Source organism: Gopherus evgoodei, chromosome 18 (genome assembly GCF_007399415.2).
Source record: "Gopherus evgoodei ecotype Sinaloan lineage chromosome 18, rGopEvg1_v1.p, whole genome shotgun sequence".
NCBI classification, from domain to species: Eukaryota; Metazoa; Chordata; order Testudines; family Testudinidae; genus Gopherus; species Gopherus evgoodei.
Window position 1 is genome coordinate 10,380,952 of NC_044339.1, and position 24,352 is coordinate 10,405,303.

The 24,352-nt window shown below is 42.7% G+C and overlaps 1 protein-coding gene across 4 annotated transcripts in view; it reads right to left on the reverse strand.

Annotated features, from left to right (window-relative positions):
• Positions 1-1,524: 1,524 nt before the first annotated feature.
• The window catches only part of TNFRSF1B (TNF receptor superfamily member 1B), a 39,016-nt gene continuing 16,188 nt past the window's right edge, over positions 1,525-24,352 (reverse strand). The window contains exons 1-10 of one of the 4 annotated variants that reach the window (XM_030537759.1): positions 21,080-21,160; positions 20,136-20,238; positions 13,976-14,104; positions 11,164-11,316; positions 7,794-7,887; positions 7,505-7,695; positions 6,589-6,666; positions 5,717-5,727; positions 4,984-5,248; positions 1,525-3,007 (exon numbers count right to left, since the gene is read on the reverse strand). In XM_030537759.1, the coding sequence (XP_030393619.1) occupies positions 2,706-3,007; positions 4,984-5,248; positions 5,717-5,727; positions 6,589-6,666; positions 7,505-7,695; positions 7,794-7,887; positions 11,164-11,316; positions 13,976-14,104; positions 20,136-20,238; positions 21,080-21,115 (1,362 nt within the window). In that variant the 5' untranslated portion in view covers positions 21,116-21,160 and the 3' untranslated portion in view covers positions 1,525-2,705. Of the gene's footprint in view, positions 3,008-4,983; positions 5,249-5,716; positions 5,728-6,588; positions 6,667-7,504; positions 7,696-7,793; positions 7,888-11,163; positions 11,317-13,975; positions 14,105-20,135; positions 20,239-21,079; positions 21,161-24,352 lie in introns of those variants that run through there. The other 3 variants (XM_030537758.1, XM_030537757.1, XM_030537760.1) reach the window with 3 other exon arrangements.

Here is a 24,352-nt window from a genome sequence, read left to right on the forward strand (position 1 = left end):
ATAAATTTCAGATAAAATACAGTCACTTTTTATGACACTCCTAAGTAACTTATATGTAAAATCAGTTTTATGGGGCAGTGACCCTTTGTAACAATTTGTTGTGGCCACATACACAGGGACAACTTTCTGTATATCAGCACTGTGAGAAGCCGGAAATAGAATTCTGGTTCTTCACCCTGTAAAAGCACAGACCTCTCCAACAGGAGATAAAAGGAGATTCTCCACCAGGTGGCAGTAGCATACCGATTTCCAGCCTCTTTGTAGGTCAATCATCAGGGGTTGGTTGTAATAAATATTTATACAGGCCTGTTTACATACAGTATAGGACATTGGGATTTTTGTGCACCATTCCATACACTGTGTCTTCTGATATAATCACTAAGGCCCCTCATCCTGCAATGAGTTCCACACAGCTACACACATTTACCACTGCAGTCAATGGGAGTTTGGGTGGGAATAGGGCACAGAACAGATTGCAGGATCGCGGCTTCACTTATCTTCTCTGAAATTCAAGATGAATGGCTTTTTACTACATCCTACTTAATTTCAAACTAGTACCAACATTTAGAAAGTGGTAGATGAGACTGAACTTGATCAAACCTGCTTTACTTAGGCAATAATGATAAAAAAAAAAAGAGCCAAAAGTAATGTTTTGGATACAAATGAAATCAACAAATAGTAAGTTTTTTAATTTTTTAAAAACAAAAGAAAACATAAAGGCACTTTGTTTACTAGAAAGAACAGGACAGGAGAATTCAAGTTATACATAAATTATAAAAATGAAAAACAGATTTTTACTTTTTTATACATAGCTAATGACTAAGTAAACAAATTTCTTTGATAATATTTACATGAATACATAGGATTTTTATGCCACCATGCAGCTGCATAATATAAAATTAACTGCAATGGCTGAACCCGATTTTTCCTTTGGGCTGCTGTTTCAATACAGACCCAATTCTTGGAAGTAATGAGCAACAGATACAGATATTCAGCACATTGCTGGAAACATCCAGCTGTGCAATCAAGTCCTATGTAAGCGTAAATTCTGTGGTTTTGGATTAATTTCAGTGTTTCCATATGCTAAGTCATTTCAGAGCATACTCTCAAATGCAAGTTAAAATATAGTTCAGCACGTTTCACCTCTAAACCTCCACAGCCACAGAGGATAATCCTGAAAGTTTAGGTGGAAGTGTAAAAGCACACTTGCTCTTCAGCACAGCTGTTGAATGAAAGCTACGTAAAGACATTCTTCTTCAGCCTAAAGCCTCTGGAATAAATTTTGCATTCTGTTACTCTTGAGTAGCTCCAATAGGATTTGCAGGTGTTTTAATATAAAGGACAGAATTCATACCCCAGTTTGACTTAGCCGGAATCTGACTCTCACACTTTGTAACAAATTTATGTTTGAATGCAGACATCACAGTTGCTGGTTAACCCACACATGTGCAACATGATTATGGGAAGTACAATCCCAAAACAAAAGCGCAGACTTCTGCCACTGGCGCTAAAGAAAAGTCTCCATTAGTTGTCAGTAAGGAGTACCATCTCCTTGCAGATCAGCTGCTAGAGGACGACATAATCACAAACAGCTGATTTTGTGGTTCTGAGGTTCCATTCAGCCTTTCACCGTTTCCTGGGGTCAACCAGGATGAGTTGTATGAAATATGTATTTGCCTGGGTCTTCACCATTATTAATTGAAATGTAGAGGAAAATATTTGGCACACACCATTCTCTCTGACAAACCTCAAGAGTCAGCCAGCTAACAGCATGAAATCAACCATGGCACAAACATGACAGCCCTTTGATTGACAATTACTTACTTTGATGTTACAAGTTCTACTTAATACATATTTTCTTTTTAAAAAAATATATTAAATATGTACAGCTGACACAAAAATAAGTGCATTTTTGCTATTGTTGAATAGAATAGTTGTAGTCTAATATAAAAGCTAATGTAAAAGATTTTTACCCTCCAGTACACATAAATCTTAGAGAACAGATATGCCTCCACCGTATGAGAGAGAAAGAAAAAACAGCAGCAAAAAGTATCAAGGACAGAAGGAAATATCTGAAGCATACATCCCTTAAAAAAAAAAAGTGAATATTTTGAGAGGTGGGTAGATCAGATGGGAAATGGTATAATCTGATGCCATAAAAACATGTGACTAAATCAACAGCATTGGACAGTTGGTCACCAACTCATTTCTCATGGAATGCTGGTCTTAGTCCTGTTCTTAGCCAATGGGATGTGTGAATGAAAAATCCCATCATTATCCCTAAATGGCATCCTGGAGGCAGACTCAGCAGATAGGTCAGTGACTGAACAAGCACAAAGACTGAATATACTTCCTTTTCAGCTGCAGAGGAGATCCCTCTAGGCCAGGATCAAGACACGTGGTAAAGGCACGACAGAAGGAAGCTTACACGTGACAATTCAATGGATAAACAAACTAATAAAATTGAAAAGAAAAAGAACGCTTTTAAAAATAACAGTGACTTCTGCACAGATCTTCCTTCAACTTTTAAAGCCATTACATATCAGAAGGCTAAAACATTTTTAAAAGGCTCAGCATCTCTCCATATCTTTATACATTTTTGATTTTAAGTCTCCGTAAGAATGCTATTCTTAACGCATTGTTTATTTTAGCAGATCAGAAGCTGCTTAGAGTTTTATTGATCAATATCTGATCTGTCATCTTCTTTAGCTATTTTTCATCCCTGCATCTTGAACACTCAGAGGAAATGGCTTTACTTCTGGAAACGGTAAGCTTGGAGGTAAACTATCTGCAGCTTCCACTGAGATTTGAATTTCAGATTCTCTTTTCAAAGGGTTTTCTTCTTTAGAAAGGGGAATTTCTTCCTCTGTTGGAGTGCAGTAGGGAACATTTTCATGACCCGTGGTGGCTGAAGTGGTCGGCTCTGCAAATTGTGGGCTGTGGTTTGAATTACACAAGTTAACAATACAAGTTACGTTCACCTGCGTTCCTCCACTAGCAGAATGCTCTGTGAAACAAACAGAAAACAAAAATTAAAAGTGGAAAAGTGAAACCTACAGCAGGATAAGAAGATTCTTTATCCAGTTTAATGACTTAAGAAAAAGTTATAAGTTTTAAAACAGACTACGTAGATTGAATCTCTTTCCTTCTCTTACTATAGGCAGAGTTGGTAGCACCACCTAGGGTACGTCTACACTGCAATTAAATACCCGAGGCTGCCCCAAGCCAGTTGAATTAGACTCGCAGGGCTCAGGTGAAGAGTCTGCTTAACTGCAGTGTAGATGTTCAGGCTTGACCAGAGCTCTGGGACCTTCCCATTTTGCAGGGTCCTAGAGCCCGGGCTGCAGCCCCAGCCTGCACAGCTACATAGCAATTAAACAGTTCCCAAGCCCAAGTCAGCTGACACAGATCAGCCGTGGATGTTTGTTTGCTGTGTAGACACACCCCTAGAGTTAAGGTTACCAAAACACTTTCCATTACAAGGTCCTGTTTTCAGTGGCTTATAGCTTTGCCAACCTTTAACTGTTTGGACTAAAATTTTCATGCCAGGTGTCTGCCCCAGGCTGAATTTTTGGGGAAAATTTCAGCTAAAATACTTCAGCTGTTTTCAATAATTAGGTTAGGGAAACCTTAATTCTGCACAAGCAACCTTAATTCTGGAATTTCCTAACTACTAAGTGCTTGCCCTTGCAACCTTAATGTTCTTTTAACAGGTTTCAGAGTAGCAGCCGTGTTAGTCTGTATCCGCAAAAAGAACAGGAGTACTTGCGGCACCTTAACCGATCATTCTCGTTAGAATGTGTATGGTAACACCCTTTGTTTCATTGTGTGTGTGTGTGTGTGTGTGTGTGCCTACTGTATTTTCCACTGCATGCATCCAATGAAGTGGGCGGTAGCCCACGAAACCTTATGCTTAAATAAATTTGTTAGTCTCTAAAGTGCCACAAGTACTCCTGTTCTTTTAACACTAATTCTTTGGATATAATCCGTAAAGATATTGGGGCAACAAAAAATATTCAGAGTCATTGGATCATTTTTGACACCCTGGATATTTGTTGAATTTTTTTCCCTACTCCCCATCTCATTCCCTACACTCTTCCCAGTCTTCTTGCTTTATTGCCCCCTTGTCTCCTTTTCCCACTCTCAGTTTAATACCTACAGTTATGCTGCCCCCTTTGTCTGTGTTTTTTCTGGAAGATGTTAACGGCTGCCAACAAGCCATACTTTGATATATACACAACCAAGGACATGGTTAAAAGCTAACAGGCCCCCTTCTTTCAGGCTAAATGGAAGGAGCGATTAAATGTCCCTTTATGTAATGATAGCTGGAAACAAAAGGAGGCTACTACCCAAGGCACTAGGCCACATGGCGAAGCCTGATTAGCTAAGCCATGTGATCTGAGGGGTTCCCTGCTAGAATACTGATTGAAGGTAGGTGGGTGTGGGGGTGGGTGTTTTTAGGAGAACGCCAGCAGACAGTGAGGGAGGCGGCTGTGAGCATGGCCCTGAGAGGGAACAGGGACAGAACTTGTTAGCCACGGAAATGGCTGAAGGGGCAGACTTGAAAATGGTGAACAAGGAAACTGCCTATCGTTTGATCCTAGTGTGTTCAGGGAGACAGGACTTAGTGTACATTCTTCCTCAACAAACAGGATTGCATCCAAGAAAACGCTGACTCATATCATCAATTTCTCTTCCTACCAAAAACAAACCTGCAAGGGCCTCAGATATTGGCTAACTGCTCAGGCCAAAGAAGCAACAGCCTATAACATTCTGTTCACACCCGTCCAGCATCTCTAGTCTCCCAATCCTATTTCTTCAAGCAGTCACTCCTCCCTCCTTCTCATCAACCGTCTCCATACACTCCCACCTCTTGTCTTGTATCTTAAAATTCTATTTCCATTTGCAGCACTCTCTATGTTCAAAAAGAATGATAATAAAATACCAGAGGGCTCTGATGTTCACCTTTCGATAGACTCTTACCTGAGCTTGCAGAGCTGGGTCTGGCTCCACTGTGATGATTACAACCTTCTGAGGTCGTACGTCTCTGCTGCGTTCTCTCGGTTTCTTTCTTTTCTGTGTTCTTAATACTTATTATACTGATTCCTGAAGCTGTGTTGTCCAAAGAGCTGCTGCTTGACCCAGGAGTTTCTAAGAGATGCTGCTCCTCCTGCTTAGGACCACTGGCGCTCTGTGCTCCTGTATCTCGTGGCCTTTTGTCAGGCTGCTTCTGAGGACACACGAAGGGCTGGGACGGTTACAGAAAATGGCAAAAGGTCATATTTTGTGAAACTTTTAACAAGAAAAGAAGATAGTAGGTTGAAATAAAGAACAGGGCTTTATTTCACTGGTTGGGTCAGATCCTTAGCTGTTGTCAATTGGCATAGTTTCACTGACATCAATGGTGCCACAACAACTTACACCAGGTGATGGTCTGACCCCTTAGGTCCTAGGTCTGTTCTTAGGGGCCTGAAGAAAACTTTAGTGACCCCTTGGTGATCCCACTGGCATATTGACCACCACAAAGCCACTGCAAACTGGTGCATCTGAGGCTCTAACTTGTTCACGGGGCAACCCACTCCCCTTACCTCTCCAGCTATATTTTTCAGCTATTCATTTGTATTATATTTTTAACAGATATTGGTTTTGCATGAATTTATAAAACATGAATTAATGAAAAGGGGCAGCAGGGAAGAAGGAATGAACTGATACTCACCAAATCAGGAGCTTCATTTGGACAAGAACCAAATCAGGTTGCAAGTGAGAAAAGAAAGTTAAAATTAAAAACAAAAACACCAAGTACTATCAATTACAAAAGAGCTGCACTTCAACTAAACGGGGATATGGTGCCTGCAAGAGGTCTGCATTTTATTTTGTTCTTGTATCATCTGTGGGTGGAGCAGACCTGATTGTGTACCCTGCTTTAAAATGTTATCAAACATTTGCTTTCTATTCACTCTGCAATGGGCCTAGAGTCTGGGACAGGTGCAGTAGACAAAGTGGATTCTCAAAAAAATCAGTGGGATTAAATAATCAGCACTCTCCAGCGGAAAGAACAAAGAGTGCTGATCACAATCAAAATCATGGCCTTAATAATTAAGTAAAACAACAATTAATAATGTCGTGTAATTATATTTTGCAGCATAAAATACTTCACAAACTGCAGTGGCAGTGTTTTTGCTGCACAAGTGCTGGATTTCATGGGAACACTGGAGGCTTACAGGCCTGTATCCCAGACACGAGGGATTATATGAGGCTTCAGCAGTGCACAGGTCTCATGCCAGCCTTCCATGCAGGGAAGAATTTCACCCCAAATACATACTGAATATTGTGGATACGAGACTAGCATTTATATATCTAAGCTTACAGATGCTGCCAAGTGAGGGCTCAGTGGTTTGAGCACTGGCCAGCTAAACCCAGGGTTGTGAGCCCAATCCTTGAGGGCACGATCTGGGCAAAAATCAGTACTTGGTCCTGCTAGTGAAGGCAGGGGGCTGGACTCAATGACCTTTCGGGGTCTCTTCCAGTTCTAGGAGATAGGTATATCTCCAATTTTTTAATTTTTTTTTTCCATTCCATTAATCTTACCTCTTTTTCTAGAAACAATGCAACAGGCAACCCCTGCAACTACTATGAGTACTAGAGACGTCAGTCCTACTATTATACCTACAGAAAACAAGAAAAGTAATTTGGCGGACAGATCTAAGCAGTACTGGTAAAAACTGGTGATTTTTAATTTTTTTTTGGTTCTCCTTTACTATAAGAGTTAAATATCACACACATCAGTTGTGCATCTAAGTTTAACCGAGAGCACTGGTTTTGGCTGATAGATACAAAATATCTTATTTTGATCTCACTTGGCTCATTAAATTTGGACTTTCCCATAATCTTGAAAAGTGAGGGATGGGTTCTGGCCCACACACCACCCATCAGGGAGCCACAATGGGCTAGGAGACTTCCTCAGGTGCAGTAGAGGCATAGGGCTGACATAAGCAGCCCTACGTTGGCCCTTATACACACAGAGGCCTCAGCGTAAAAGATATGCCAGTAGGAGAGAGCATCCCCACGGTGTTCAATACTACGGAGAGTCTAAGCTGGTCATAGGCATCTGGGTAAGACTGCCATACGTCAGAATGACTCCCAGGCAGCTTGTTAAGCCAGAGATGATTTCGGCCCCTATAGCAGCCCAGACTCTAGGCATTACACCTTTGCACTTGCTCCTCCTGGGCTGCATCTCTCAGGAGACACAGCACATAACCTGACACTGGGCCCCGGAGGAAATTTGCCAAGTCACAAGAGAGCTGCAGTGTACTACAGCTGGGTAAATATTTTGGAAAAAAAATGTACAAACCAGTCTAAGCAAGCCCTTTTGAACTCCTCCAACGGAACGCAGGCATTGCAAGTTTGCATTTGCAAATGATTTCATAAGTGATCAGCAAAGAAACACCTATGCATCACCTCACTTCCTGAACGGAAAAAACATGAACTTAAATCAATAGCTCACCAATGGTCTGAGAGACATCAGAAGAAAGGCCTTGCTGGACGGCCTCGGTTTTTATGGAGCTTGCTGCTATAGGCAGGCCAGTGCTGCGTGTGGTAGTGTGAGGAGATGTGGCTATGACAGCAACATCTACCTCGGAGTCACTGCAGACTGTGTCACTTGTGTTGCTTCCTGCAACAGACACTGACTGACAGCTGCAAGAAACAAGAGAGGGTTTAAAAACAAAACCACCCCTGGACACAATTACAGGCTGATGTCTTGCTAAATCAGAAAGGGCAAATCGGGGACTTACACTCTGTGCAGTTTGCAGGAGGCAGTTGAGGATTCTTCATCTGAAAAAGTGCCGGGAGGGCAGGGGAAACACTCTGTATTCGTAATGTTTGTTCCTTTAAACAAATATTTCCAAAAGTTGCCAGTTAGTCACTTGTTGAGAAACGCCAAGTGAATCAAAGTTTTAGGTGGGTCATACAGATCCTGGAAATCTTAAGGAGACAGTAAACAAAAGCGCTAGCTTTGACAGCCTCTCAGCCAAGCATCCCAAAAGCTGCCCAGTTACAGAAGGAAAGATTAATTGGGCTGTTATCTCTATGACCTTGAGGGCTACGATATTTTTCAAAGAGTTACTTGGAATCAACTGGAACACTTAAAACATGGCATTAAAAGCCAAACCCTGCAGTCTTTGCCAATCCTTAATCATACAAAACTCCTAATCCAGTCAATGGAGTTTTACTTGAGTAAGGACTGCAGCGGTTGGCAACCATAAAAAATTAGCCCCCACTCCCTAGCAGCCTCTGGGTATGATGCTTTTTCTTCCCATCAGTATATTCACCACCATTCTGGGGCCAATCAAGGTAGGCACAAAATTTAAAATACCATCTAAGCCTTGATGCAATCCAAATAATGTTCTGTAAGCAGGAACGACCGAAACGGAGGACGCATATTTCGCAAGTGGAGACAGGATCATAACAACAAGCCCTTGCCGCTGCCTGGCATGAGGAAGGAAGATTGCAGAATGAAACGAAAGCTCTGCAATATGAAGCTGCTGGGAAACGTACGGTTTGAGAGTCATGTACTACATCCCACAGTCACACTTCAGTGCCACTTAAAACAATACAGCTCACAGCAATAGGCAGCAAAGAGGGAAGGCACTATAGTGCAAGTCACTATTAAAAATAATGACTGTCTCCATTCTACAAACATTAACATTTCGATTGTTAAGAATGAAATTTCTTCCCTGTGCAGAGACAGCACAAGGCTCACATATCACTTAATCATTCAAAACAGAGCTTAAGTAATTCATGGGCCTTGGGCTGGCCCTCTGCACAGGGATGACTTTCGTCCTAAAAGAATATTAAAATATTCAATATAGTTTTAGGGGCACTGTGCTGCTGGAAGTGCCATCTCTCAGGTTGGGTTCATTAAACATCCCACGGAAGCTTTGACAAGATAAGTGTGTTAGCCTCAGAGTCCTGGCCACATGACTTCTTCTTAGTAAATCCAGCTGACTCATCTAAAATTTCCCCTGAATGTTTTATCATGTTAGATATTCTTCACTTTTTGTCCTGAATCATAGGGTAGTGTTGCTTTGCAGATACCCATGGCAATATGCACTTTATAAATCAATGTAACAACAGTTGTGACTGCCGTCTTCCACCCAAGATGTGGCTACGTTTTACTGATGGGTGACATGATACCTGTGTGGAAACTACAATATTGTCATTTTTACTCCCTCCTGACTCAGGAAGAACTCCTACTGAAAACAGGATTGCAGAAATAAATCCACCTGTTCTGAGATTCTTAAGCCATCTTGAGACAGCTACACTGTCATAGGAGCCTAGGAAAATGCAGAACCATCTACAGCAGGGTGAAATTCACTCGTGTACACTGTGCAGTGGGCCACCACAAAGTTTATTCTTCACCTAAATCAACCCTACGCCCTATTTTGAGATCATAAGTGGGATTTGAGCAGCATACAGGCCTAATGCTAACAGGCAGACTTTAGCAAACTCAGGGAGCTGGTAGATAAGGTCCCATGGGACGCAAGTCTAAGGGGAAAAACAATAGAAGCGAGTTGGCAGTTTTTCAAGGAGACATTATTAAAGGCACAAGAGCAAACTATCCCACTGCGTAGGAAAGATCGGAAGTATGGCAAGAGACCAGCCTGGCTTAACCAGGAGATCTTCTATAATCTAAACATGGTAAATCTTGACTTTAGTAAAACTTCTGATATTGTCTCGCATGACCTTCTCATAAACAAACTAGGGAAATGCAACCTAGATGGAGCTACTATAAGGTGGCACTGGTTGGAAAACTATTCCCAGAGAGTAATAATCAGCGATTCACAGTCATGCTGGAAGGGCATAACGAGTGGTGTCCTGCAGGGATCGGTTCTGGGTCAGGTTCTGTTCAATATCTTCATCAGTGACTTAGAGAATGGCATAGAGAGTACATTTACAAAGTCTGCAGATCATATTAAACCGGGGCGGGCTGCAAATGCTTTGGAGGATAGGATTAAAATGCAAAATGATCTGGACAAACTGGAGAAATGGTCTGAACTAAACAGGATGAAATTCAATAAGGACAAATGCAAAGTACTCCATTTCGGAAGGAACAACTAGTTGCACACATATACAATGGGAAATGACTGCCAAGAAGAAGCAATGTGGAAAGGCATCTGGGGGTCAGAGTGGATCACAAGCTAAATATGAGTCAACAGTGTGACGCTGTTGCAAAAAAAGCCAACATCATTCTGGGCTGTATTAGCAGGAGTGTAGTAAGCAAGACACGAGAAGTAAATCTTCCGCTTTACTCCGGAAGTATTGCGTCCAGTTCTGGATGCCACATTTCGGTGAGGATGTGGACAAATTGGAGAAAGTCCAGAGAAGAGCAACAAAAATGATTAAAGGTCTAATAAACATGACCTAGGAGGGAAGATTGAAAAAATTGGGCGTGTTTAGTATGGAAAAGAAGACACAGGGGACATGATAAAAGGTTGTTACAAGGAGGAGGGAGAAAAATTGTTTTTCTTAACCTCTGAGGATAGGACAAGAAGCAATGGGCTTAAATTGCAGCAAGGGAGGTTTAGGTTGGACATTAGGAAAAACTTCCTAACTGTCAGGGTGGTTAACCACTGGAATAAATTGCCCAGGGAAGTTGTGGAATCTCCATCATTGGAGATTTTTAAGAGCAGGTTAGACAAACACCTGTCAGGGATGGTCTAGATAATACATATTTCTGCCTTGAGTGCAGGGGACTGGGCTAGATGACCTCTCAAGGTCCCTTCCAGTTCTACGGTTCTACGAGTCACACACATGGAGCAAATCGCAAAACAGAGCAATATAATAAAGCAAAGAGTGGAGAGAGATAGGGAGAGCTTTGCTGAAACATGCAGCTGTGAGAAGAGGGAACCATATATCCTACCCCTGCCCAGACAACTCTATTGTGATTCCTAATGCTGTATGTGGTGCATAGATACTGTTATGATGGATGCGCTAGAAATACCTAAGAAAATAATTTAGACGATCAAAGGAAAATATTTCTGTAATGTATAGTGTTCAGGGTGGATCAGCAATTATTTTTATGGGCAGACAAGTAGCAAAAACACTCACGCTTCATCCAATAATTCTTTGTACATGGAAACTGCTCACTCAAAGTTAATTTACCTGGTTTGGAAACGCCATAGCCTTTTCTACACGTCTTGTGTGCTTTACAAAGCAGGCAGCGACCGTGACTTTGTTTTGAAGCACAGTAGGTGTTAGCTGGGCAGCTGCAGATTCTGTCATGGGTCCTTGTGCATTCTTGAGTCTGCATTAATCCTAATTCCAAAAACAATAACGCAAATTGTGATGATATAAGGAAGAATTAAAGTGACAGTCCTCACTAACTGTTAGTACATAATGGAAGTGAAGGTCAATTATTTTGCAGCAGGGTACTAGCAAGCTTAGATTCCTCTTCAAAGGAAGATTTTGCAATGAGTTTTGCCGTTGTGTGCACATTTTCTAAAGAGTGACCTCTCTTGTACAGGCGCAATTTGCATTTGCAAAATTTACACTTAGAAGTGGATACCCACAGTTGAACGGCAGCCATAAATCTAAGCTCTTGTGCCTCTCATTACCCACTTTTCAATACAAAGAGAGGACAGGGCCCAGAACAGCTGAAAATATACCTCAAAGTGAGAGGAAAACATAGCATTTAATACAGTGCTTTGAAGGGGTCGCCCAGACATTTTTCACATAGTACACACAGCTGAGCCCCCTCTTGTCCTCCCCGCACCCTCATCAGGGCTCCCCACCATCTCTCTCCTGGCTGGCTCCCCTGCATGGGACATCATCACGGTTCCCTATAGTTGCAGCCGTCTTGAGGTTGTCACTGAGCGAGTCCTGAGGGCTCAGCAGTTGTGGGCAGTGGGATGAGGCTGGGCAGACCCCTTGGGAGGAGCGCTGGTGTACGAGCTGGCCTCACAGTAGCGGCAAGGAGGAGAAGTGCCAGCTGCTCCATGGCCCACTCAGGTTGGGAGGAGGCACGTGGCCCCACATCCCCTCCTGTCAGCACTGGGACACCTGTGCACCAGGTGGCAATGCCACTCACTCTGTTTTGACCTCACCCACCATGATGAAGGGGCCATGGAGCCAAACCTGAATGGGCGGTGCTGCTGCTCCTCAGCACTGCCGAGTGTGGGAGGGGGGAGCAGGGGGGGCGGAAAACTGAGTGAGGGGTCTTGCAACCTGTGGCATTGGGGGGTCACAGTGCTATTCAGGAGGGAGCCCGAGACGCCGCTCAGATGACCCTAGTGCAGCATCGGGGCTTTCCCTCGGAGAGCAGACCGGCCTCGCCATACTTCCAGCAGCCCAAGCCCTGGGCACCCCTGCCAATGGTATGTGCTGTGTGTAATGTGCATACGGCTGCGGGCACCACCGGTGCTTTGGTCCAATGGACGCTGGATCAGGCCTGGGGCTGCCCACACTTTGCCCAAGGGTCATGTTGGCCACTTGCCAGGGATCAAAGGGCTGCACCTCATTCGCATAATATGGAGCAAAATGCAAATGCCCTCATTTTTTATTATGGAGATGAGGCCTATGCAGGCTGTAGCTCCTAAAACACAATGCTTCATCTGCATCCAGGTGGCTCGCAAAGCAGCACAGCATCCCGTCTGTCTCTATCTACCTGCCCATCACTACGGTATCTGAGAGCAATGCTGGGACATGGAGCACTACAGATCACACTGTAGACATCTGCAATTAGCCAGTTTTGTCACATTTGCCTGCTCCCTTTAGGCCTAACCCAAAGCTCACGGACAACAATGACTCCCATTGCCACAACAAGATTTGCACCAGGCCCCTTCGTCTTTATGCTGCTTCCCCTCCCTCCTAATTGCTAGTGAAGTGAATGAGAGCATTACTTTCCCCCTCACTACCCCCACTAGGAGTTGCATACAATGGGAGAACAGACTGTTGTTCCAACCTACAGTCACCAGCGATTACATTGTGCACCCTGTGATGGACTGAGCCAATATCCTTCTGCTGCCTGAACTGCAGAGCAAATGAAAAACAAAACCAATACAAGAACATCACAAGTCACCCTCACAGCTGGTGTTAATTATTGGAGGCCAAGAAGTGAATGGACCACGGGACCTATATCATACATACAAGATTAGGGTTGGAAGGGACCTCAAGAAGTCATCTAGTCCAACCCCCTGCTCAAAGCATGACCAATCCCCAGACACATTTTTACCCCTGTTCTCTAAATGGCCCCCTCAAGGATTGAACTCACAACCCAGGGTTTTGCAGGCCAATGCTCAAACCACTGAGCTATCCCTCCCCCTTGAAGTTTCCCCTCATTGCTCAGGCAGCCCCTTCAAGTCAGGGTTCTAGCAATATTGGCTGAAGAGTGTAAGGAGAAACTGAACATGTGGTACCAATTTTGTGACTAACAGAGAAGTTCAGTCTCCAGGAATATCAGTCTGATGCCAAATTATTCAGAATAAACAAACCTGTGACGGGGATGGATAAGTGATGGCGAAATCTTTTCCCTCTTTGATTTCTAGGATATTATTTATATTTAAATTGTTGTATAATGAAAATTTGCACTGGAATAGCCAGGTGACAGAAAGACAACGCCCCCCCCCCCCCCAAATTATGTAGAAGATAGAAAATCAGGTTAAACCAAACCAAACCTAGAAGCAGACCACTAGTACCATTTCCAGGCAGTAAATTCCTTCTGGATTGTGCTATTCATCTAGAATGAACTTCACCTCTGAGCAGATGCCCAATGCAAAGCCTACGCACCACTCCTGCCTTCAACACAGAGCTGAAGTGAGACTTAAATGGTGCACAGGCATCTTTGTGTAGGCTCTCAACACCAAAGTGAGTTTCACCTCTACAGTATCATTTAGATCTATCTTTTCATTCTCAGCATCCCTAAAACAAAACAGAGCTGGAAAAGGGATAAGCATCCCAGGCAATGACTTCAGCATACCCGTATTGCAGGAGGATGAGCAGCCAAGACAACGCCGAGCTCTGTTCCAGAGCGCTGTATACATGTTTTCATCGCACGGTGTACATTCTGTGTCAGCACTGCTACTGCAGCTGTGAAGCATACGGTAACCTGCAAAATAAACAATGAAAAAGTCTGCTTGGAATGACTCAGTAGGAATTGCACTGGTAAGTTTCGTTCATAGCTGTGGCACCGATTTCCCTTCATCATCATCCTGTTTGCTCGTTGATTAAAAGAAACATGAAGAAGTTTAGATAACCACAACATAGATGTTAAAATAATGGTGAGACTGAGACATTAAAGGATACAAGCGAAGAAATGCCACAGCAACCTCAACTCATCATCCTCTTGTTCCTAAATATTGCAATATATATTGTACCAAATTCTGACCTAAGATACTTCTTGTTTTTGTATGGCACTTGGATACCAAGCTGATAGATATCTTAGAATTACCACAGATATATATATACTCACGTCCCATTGATTTAAGCAGGAGTTGCAAACATTTACTCAAGGGCAGAGTTTGATGATCTGTGACATCTAATACAACTATCTGGTACCTTTCAAGGATCTCAAAGCACCTTACAAATATGAAGGCACTGATTTAGCAAAGAATTTGAGCCAAGACAAAAGCTTTGCATTCAGGGTGCATGTGATCAAAAGGATCACAGAGCAACCGCCGTCTCAGCCACAGCATGGCAGCCATTTGAGAGAGGTGGAAGAACTTGATGGAATATTTGGTGATACTGGACTTCTGAGATTCAGTACAAATAACCTTAAAAGACAATGCTGAACCATACAGCGTACATACACCTCACAGGATTCCTAGCCCATTACTTCCTAAAGTGGAAACTGAGTTAATGAGAATGCAGCAGATTGTCTCCATTATGCCAATCTCTCTCAGCCCAAGAGGTGTGCCCCAGTGGTACCAGTTATAAAGAAAAATGGAAGAATACAAATGTGTGGAACTTATAAGACTTAATGAAGCAGTTGTGAGAGAACATATCCAAAGAAAGATGGCAGAACTGTTAATGAACACAAATGGAGTTGTAGTTTTCACGGATGATATTTCAATCTATGGCTCTTTGATGGAGGAATATAACAAAACCATCAACAAAGTCCTGAGGGCTAATAAGTCATTCTGGACACAAACAAAACATGGAAAAGTGCGTTTTCCACCTACCCTAAATGGAGTTTCTGGGACAGACAATAAACAAAGATGGAACCAGTCCTGAGAAAGAAAAACAATTCAAGAACTGAATGCACCAGTGAACATACCAGAACAGAAACATGTACTGGGCACGGTAAATTACCTTAGCTGAAACCTGCAAGACCTTTCTACAGTGACAAAACTATGGAATGAACTGTTAAAGTCCAACACATCTTGGTGCCGAGGGGGGAAAAGGGAAATCAAGACATTGCCTTCAATAGGGTAAGAGAAATGATCTCAACAGCTCCACTTCTCAAGTACTACGAGGGTATAAAACCCACAATGGGGGTCAGTGACAATGCAGGCAGCAATGGCCTACATGCAGCACTGTTGCAACAACACAGCTCTGAGTGGAAGCCATTTGCATTTTGCACACTTACAGAAGCAAAAAAGACGACGCACCAACTGAAAAGGAGTGCCTGGCAACCGTATGGACACGGGAGAAATTTTACAGCTATCTGTGTGGATTGGATTCATTTACACTGACAACACACCACAAACTGCTGTAACCCTCATCAGTGGAAAAATCCTGGATCAAGGACCATCATTAAGGCGGTAACGTCTATCGATAAGGTTAAGGAGATTTAACCCAATTGCTAATAAGTTCTGGGGGAAAATCTGGTCGTTGCAGGACTCTTTGTCATGGAGCGCAGCTTTGCACTCAACTACTCATGAGTTCAAAGATGCTGTAACGGCGTACATGGAAGCTGTGGACGCATACAGATCCAATGTGAGAAAAGAGACTACACCAGCTACAAAAAGCAGCCTTGGCAGACATGCAAGTTTAGGAAGTTCTAAGTTACATTAGAACTGGCTTGGCCAAGTATCTAAAGGATGCTAAGGAAATGACAAAGAGTCTACTCTGCAGTGCTTAGACCAGGGGTCGGCAACCTTTCAGAAGCGCTGTGCCGAGTCTTCATTTATTCACTCTAATTTAAAGCTTCACGTGCCAGTCATACATTTTAATGTTTTTTAGAAGGTCTCTTTCTATAAGTCTATGATATATAACTGAACTATTGTGGTATGTAAGGTAAATAAGGTTTTTTAAATGTTTAAGAAACTTCATTTAAAATTATATTAAAACGCAGAGCCCCCCCAGACTGGTGGCCAGGACCCAGGCAGTGTGAGTGCCACTGAAAAATCAGCTCACGTGCCGAAGGCGGCACGCATGCCATAGGTTGCCTACCCCTGGCGTAGACAATTAAGCAAGTCAAATGGACACATGAATAAAGACAACTGCATCATAATTCTAAATGAAATGAAAGGAGAAATCCTAAACCTCATCCACGAAGGTCATTAAGGATTAACTAAATACTGTGAATGGCCAACCAGACGGTACAGTGGCTGGGCATCAGCAAGGACAAAGTACGAAATATGTCCATGAAAACATTGCAGAACTAACACACCAACACAACACGAAGAACCTTTAACAACAACACCTCTACCAGAGAGACATTGGAAGAGACTAGCCACAGATTTATGCGAATTCAGAGGACATCATTACCTGGTAGTCGTGGACTATTTTTCCAACAGAAATAACGTACTTGAAAGACATAACATGTTGCAGTGCTGCTGAGAAAACTAAAGTGCACTTTTGCTCACTTCAGTATTCCAGAACAACTTGTCATGGGAAACGGATCACAATTCACTGCAGCAGAATGTGAGTCATTCGAAACAAAATATGATTTTGATCATATTACTAGCAGCCCACATTACCCACAAGCAAACGGAGAGGCTGAGAGAGCTGTACAGACAGCCAATAAAATCCTACAGCGGGAAGATTAACTCTTTGTTTTTCTGAGCTACAGATCAACACCAAGAGCTGCTACTCGATATAGTCCGGCACAACTCCTGATGAGACGACAGCTCAAAACTACTGTTCCAACTTTGGGAAAAAATCGATCTCCAAAGTGGCCCGATGTGAAGAGGTGGCAAAATTGGATACAAAAGGCTAAGAGAGCTTGCAAACACTTTTACAACAGATGTCACTCATTAGAGAACTGCCAAGTCCAGAATCTGGTGACCGCGTTCCTCTCAATCTGGGGGGATGGAGGAGGGGCAGGGAAAATGGACAACTCCAGCTGTTGAGGGGAAAAAAAAATCAGGTCAGATCATATGTAATCAAGACTGTCCAACAGCGGAGAGTTCAACAGAAACTGTTGACATCTACAGTCTGTTCCTCTGAAAGAACAATCAACAGAGCCAACTCTACAGATGGCAGATGCAGAACAAGAAGACTCAAGGATTCGAAACAGACCACAACCAGTCATTGCAGCTAATGAATGCCAGATGACGAAGTTGCTCTGCATTCAGAACATGTAATTAGAAAACCAAAACAACTCAGAGACACTTAACAGATTGTTCCATACTGAACTTCAGAAACAGTGGGATAGCGTAAATTTTGTAAAATGGTAGGAATGTAAAACTTGAAGGGAGATGCAATGAAATGCTAAATTGTATATTAGCCAGCCACTAGGTGGCGCTGTGTGTGGCATACAGTAGAACCTCAGCTTACCAGCACCTCAGGAATGGAGGTGGTAAAACTCAGCAGCTTTGAAACTTGATTTTTCACTCCATGCCTCTGATGAAGTGGGTTCTAGCCCACGAAAGCTTACGCCTAAATAAATGTGTTAGTCTCTAAGGTGCCACACGGACGCCTCGTTGTTTATGCAGAAGAAAAATGCTGCTTTTAACCATCTTAATTTAAATGAAACAAGCACAAAGTTTCCTAACCTTGTCAAATTTCTCTTTTAAACTCTCCCCCCCTTTTTTTTTTCAGTAATTTACGTTTAACACTGTACTGTGCTGTATTTGCTTTGTTGTCTCCGCTGCTGCCTGACTGCGTACTTCCGGTTCCATATGAGGGGTGTGGTTGACGGGTCAGTTCGAGCTCTACTGTACCTGATTTCAGCTAAACTCAGCCATACAGGCTGCGCCCTGAAGGATTTTACACTGAACACATTTGGTGTGTATTGCTCACAGGGAAGCACTGTAACCAGTCCATATCTGGTACAGGAGCACGGCATACAGGAACACGCTGGAGGACATGCTTGCTCAATGAGAGGAGCAATGAGGCGTTGCCAAGAATGCCTTCATAGCTTGTTTTGGCCCTTCCTTTGAGAATCTCCATTTTAGGGATTAGTGATGTACTGGAGTTGCCGGGAATCATGAAGCCAGGCCCTGGCAGTTCAGTAACACAGGAAATGATTTCCAAATATTTGGTTTTCAAATATTTTATCTACAATTTCTAATTTGGCTCCACGTATCCTGTTAATGATTTAGGTTCTTAGGCCCCGATTTTTAAAAGGCATTTAGAGGCAGCACTGTGCTCAGCATTGTAACATCTTACTGATTTAGGAGCCTCAATCTCATTGACAATTCATGGGATTTAGGCTCCAAAGTGCTTAAGTCCCTTCTTTAAAATGTGGCTTAGGCTCCTAAATCACGTAGGCTTTGCAATGCTGACGGCAAAAATGAGTAAATACCTTTAAAAATCTGGGCTTTTTTTTTTTTTAAATAAAAATCAACATGAAAAATCCTTCCATTCAACTTCACAAATATCGACAACTACAGAGACTTTCAGTTTCCTATGCATTGCCCCAAATCCTGGGCTTGTTATTGCAAAATATTATTAAAAAGGGGAGAGGGTGCCACCGGAGCTTGATCGCTATTTACTGCCAGAGTGTGAAGGTTTAATTATGAATCATGACATTTTCCTCCATTGCATTTCTAACACAGGAAACCCAGACGTTAGTTCTTGACATTTTTGGTCAATTCGAGCCACTTAGGCTGCTTCAGCACATGCTTGTTTCCTGCTTAATCATCCAAATCTCTTTGACAGGAACTCTGCACTTACAGAGACAAAGAACATTTGCTCAGCATGTTGTGAGGTAAATGCCAGGGGAGTAAGAATAACTCTGATGGCTCGACTCTTTAACGACAACATACCCACCAACGTTCTGAGCTCTCCCTGGACTTTAAATACATGATGGGCAATTACAACAACCAGCAACTAAAATGTCTTCACCTGCAATCAAAAGAAAGCTTTCTATGCTGAATAAATACTTACCAAGATGATGTCACTACTAAATATCATTGGAGTATAGGTGGAGGCCTAGCTTGACATTAGTAACTTGCCTCATTTCTTAGTAGGCGTAATTGGGAACAATAGGAAAAGCCACGGCAAATCAGATCAGTGGTCCCTGTGGTCTGTCTTCAAAAGTGATCAGCACTAGATGCTTCACAGGAAAAAGGCACCTAACTCCATAATGAACAATTATAGAATAACTGAATCTATCCAGAGCTAGATGGTACCTAATAATATTGTACAAATACGAAATCGTACCCCACACAGGGTTTAACAGTGTATTTGCTATTACTGTACTCGGGCTGACATTGGCCAATAATGTTAAATTGGGAGCGACGATTCGGTGCCAGTGGTTTAATTAGTTTTATATGTTATTTTCCTTGTATGAAAATACATTTTTACAAATATTTTAATAAAAAGATTATTCTCAAAAAATTGGCAGGGGAAACAACATCTGTTCACTTTTAAGAACCTAGCAAATTCCCAAGAAACCCCACGCCTCACCATGAAACAGTTGAATCTGCCACACTGCAGCTGGCATAGGACCCAAATCATGCAAGATAACACTTTGGCGCCAGACTCATTCAAAGGTTCAGCCAACCGGATGAACCCTTTGGTAAACCCTGGCCAGAAGTAATTCAGGCAACTGGCTCCAGGCCCTGCAGTACGTTTCTTACGGTCTCAGGATCAACAATACAAGGTCTTATGGCTGGGAGTATATTAAAGCAGCAAAAAATCAGCAGCTCCTCTGGCTCTCTCAATGATGCAGGCGCACCACATTTATCCAGAAATCAGATGAATTTAGTCTTGCAAAGTAATAGTCATAAATAACCTAAATCCATTACCTGGAGAGCATTTGCTGCAACATTTATTAATGTTTTCTTGAAAGTATTCAGAGTCTGGGTCTTTGCACTCCGGGGTCTGCCACATATAAGGCAATGAATAGTTCTAGGAAAAAGAAAGGAAAAGTTGTCAGAGGCAAGCATATTATGACCCTTCATGTTGTTGGTGTGTTTTTAATAAAGGAAAACTAAAAGGTTAACAGCCATTTGAGACAGGGAATGTCATTTCGTTGTATGTTTGTACAGACCCCTAACTGGGGCTTCTAGCTGCAAGCTCAATACAAATAAACAATAAAGCAGAAATTGAAGATACAGCGCTAGAGAATCAATGTATTTGCAGTCAGCTTTCTTTCCAATCTGCTGTTGAGTACATGACCCAGCAGACAGAGGAAGCTGAGGCCAGCTCTGTCTGTGGAGCAGCACGGGCCAGACTTTGTCCTAACTTACAACCCACTGAGTTGCAGCCAGGGCAGAAGCTTGTCCTATGTTCTAGCAGATGCCTGCTGTAGTTCTTGAAGAGAAGTTAAATCCAGTCATTTCAGGCATGTTTAAGTATCTTATCTCTATATCCTCATTATCCCTTATCCTTGCGTATATTAATAACTTGCTTTCTCTTACGGGTTGATAAAAAGTAATATTACAGTAGAGGCTATTTTTAAAAGAGAGAGAGAGAGATTTTTTCCTCAATAAACCTCAAAACCTTTGCAAAAGACACTCCAAATGCCACTGAAATTTCCTGGTGAAATCCTGGCCCCATTAACATCAATGTTTTCACCCTCCATGTTACAGCAAAAGGCTGCAAACATCCACACCTCCCATCCTAGATTTCGGGAAAGTTCAGATTCAGGGAATCCAAACATCACAAGTCAGGACTATCTCGGTACCGCCACAAATCAGAAACAAAAATATTAAACTAGCACAAACACTGGGAAAGTTTGAGATCTAACCTGAATCCAGGTCCAGACTTTAGAGTTTGACCCCATCTCTTCTGTTTAACAATCCGTATTACCAATTGCAAGCATTCAAAAATCAGGAGTCAAGCACCGAAAAAATCACAAGATACAAATCAAAAGATTTTTTACAAAATATAATTTTGGGAGTTCTTTTCAATTGCTTTCTGATTTCTAAGCCTTTAGGCTGCACTTGCTTCGTATTATTGAACTACCTCCGTATCTAAGGCTAGAAACATAATTCTTTAAAAAAATGAGATCTGAGATTCACATGCAGTCTCCTGAGTCCAGTACCTCAGGTTTCAACAAAAAACACCAAATATTACAGGACTGGCGATAAAAATCGTAAGCGTTGGCAATGCTGCATAATCAGAAGGAGAATGTGTTTTGCATCACGTTACAGTTTTAACTTTTTCAACACCACTCTGGTGATGAAAATGTTAGGACGCACAACAAAACCACAGTACATTTATAGATGGAAGGAACTGGGCCTTCTTCCTTCATTTTCATGATGACTTTGCATTTAACTAGACCTGCAGATTGTGGATTGTTTACTTTCTAATGACAAATCACTACACACAAAAATAAATTGTGCAGCTTGTAAACCACTGCTCTGCAATTTTTTCCTTGTAATTTCATAGCACGAACAAATAAAACAAAACAATCTGATCATCAACACTCCTGGTCAAAAATCTACAGTCCATCAAAATCAGCTGTGATCAAAATAAAATCCAGCCCCAAGCAGCAGGCCCTAAGCACCGCTTGACACATGGTTCTAGTGTTTAAAAGTGAATACATGACAATAGCACCTTCTTACTCTGCAGTCCTGCTCCCTGCGCGCATTCAGAGTCGTACCTCTCAATTTCATTTTTTTTTTAAAATAAAAGGTACAATTTTACAACTTTTTACGCCTACCAGGCTTTGTGAGCCATCACTGCGTGGGGAGAGGGAGATGGATTATGTTTTTGCCCACACATCATCAACAGAATTAACTGTGGAACTGCTCCAGCACCACTGAAATGGACAAAAATCTTTCCATTGATTTCAACAGACATTGGATGAGACCCTAAATTCCTCTTCTCTGCAGCCCTTAATTACATCCAAGCAACACCAGTGCAGGCAAGAGACTCTGTCCCTACTAGCAAAGAACTGGTGCCATCAAACCCAGCCCACCAGATGAAAGCGGGAAGTGGTTTTATCATTGTCAGTACTTTCTGATACCACTGCGGACTTCAGAAACCTCTTTGTTTAAAACCCGATCAAAATAAAATTTTTATATATATATACACACATATATACATACATACACACACACACGGCAGGTCAGATGAATACAGAACAATCATAAAACACTTTGGACCAGATCTTCAGCTGGCATAAATTGGCATAGTCAGTTACTTCAATGGACAAATGTCTGAAAAACTGGCCCTTTATTCTCAAAGCAATCACAAAAAGTTCACTGTGCCTTTAAAAATAATAATCAAGGAAAGCTTTTTGTTGGGCAGCAAAAGTGTAGGCGTTTCCTGATACATTAAAAGGGCACAGCTCGGAAAGCACTTAATAGTCACTAATTCAATGAAGAGTAAGAAGACCACTCCGTCAGACTCAGAAATCTCATTAACCCAATTGTTATTGTAAGATTTAGATAAACTTGGAGACGTGCCTTAAAACATGGATAAAAAGAGAAATCAAAGCAGGAACAAGTCTGTTTGGAGACCGGCAATAAGAATATCCTTCCTCCTTGCCAAAAAAAAACCAAAAAACAAAAAAAACAACAACAGCGTTCATATTCCACTGTGTCTCCTCTTCGGGGTCTGACAGAGATATCCACTTCCCACTTTCATTTAAAGGGAACTCCACTGTTTTTCTTCTAGCTAGTAGAAATGCTTTGCCCTTATTTTTAGCAGTGTTTGAGAACAGGGCTCAGAAAATTCACTCAGCCCGTGGCAATCACCAGCAAGACTGGCTTCTTGGACCTTGATTCCAGCCTGTGCCCAGAACCGGGTGGATTTAGTCTCAAGGGCCTCTCTTAAGGAGAAGCACCTGCAATCCGTTCTGCCTCTCCTCAGGAGCTCTGGGCGTGAAAGTCCAGCAGATAGAACATCCAGAAGAAGAGTGGCCTTATCCCAAGCACTTCAGGCACCTAACGTACATAAAGCACATCTCTCGGCTTCTTCTTTTTCTTCACCGCCACCACAACGTGGAACCGAGTTAACTACCTCACTTAACTACCTGTACGGATCACTCAACTGTAACTACACTAAACCATTATCAAGACACTAAGGGCTTGTCTACATGGGGCTTTTGAACCATACAAATAGAGTTAATCCGCTTCTAAAACACGAGCCCTACCAATGATGCAGTGCATCACAGCGCATTAACTCTGCACTTCACCAGAAATCTGACCTCCTCTTGCGAAGTGGACTAAGTTTGTGGAGAACTGAATTAATTTGCACTATTGTTTGTGTGCAAGCAAGAGCTGGCATCACTGCATGCCTCCAATAGTTATCCCACATTACTGACCTGGTCATATCCTCTGCCCTTCCCTGCCCTGGTTTCAAGTTCCCAAGACAAACTCTTCTTCCATTTAAAAGCTGGCACGGAGCCAGATTTTGGCCATTTGCTCCTGGAATCCAGTGTATCAGCATTCTTGTGACACTACAGCAATCCTACTCCACAACCCCCACGACACACCTGGTGCTGATGCTTGGAGCGGTGCTAAGATTCTGGAGCTCATTGCCATCTAGGAAGAAGTAATGAAAAATATGCCCCCTTGGCTGACACCCTGCGGGCAAAGGGCTATGAGGTTTCCACCGACGCCCTGATCATCGTGGCGCTGGGTGCCTGCGACCCCTGTAATGAACGTGTACTTAGGGCCTGTGGGGTGGGCCGTCGCTATGCACGGCTCATGAGACGTTTGATGGTCTCGGACACTATCCGGTGGTCTAGGGACATTTACACAGAGCACATCACTGGCCACCGCCAATACCAGGAGTGAGCCGGCGTGGCTCTGTGCACCCACGGGGGGGAGGAGGCCTATAAACCCCCCCCTACTGAACCATATCCCCTGAGCCCTAAACCCACCGAACTGGATTCCACCATGCGAGGGTCATCCTGTCCCCATTACCCAGCCCGCTTACTTATACCCATGACTGCGTGTAACCCACTGTATGAGCAATGTACCCTCACTGCTTCCTTACTGCTTCTTGATCCCACCCACCGTACACCCCGCATTGGGGACATTACAAACTGTATATATTATGTGCTAAC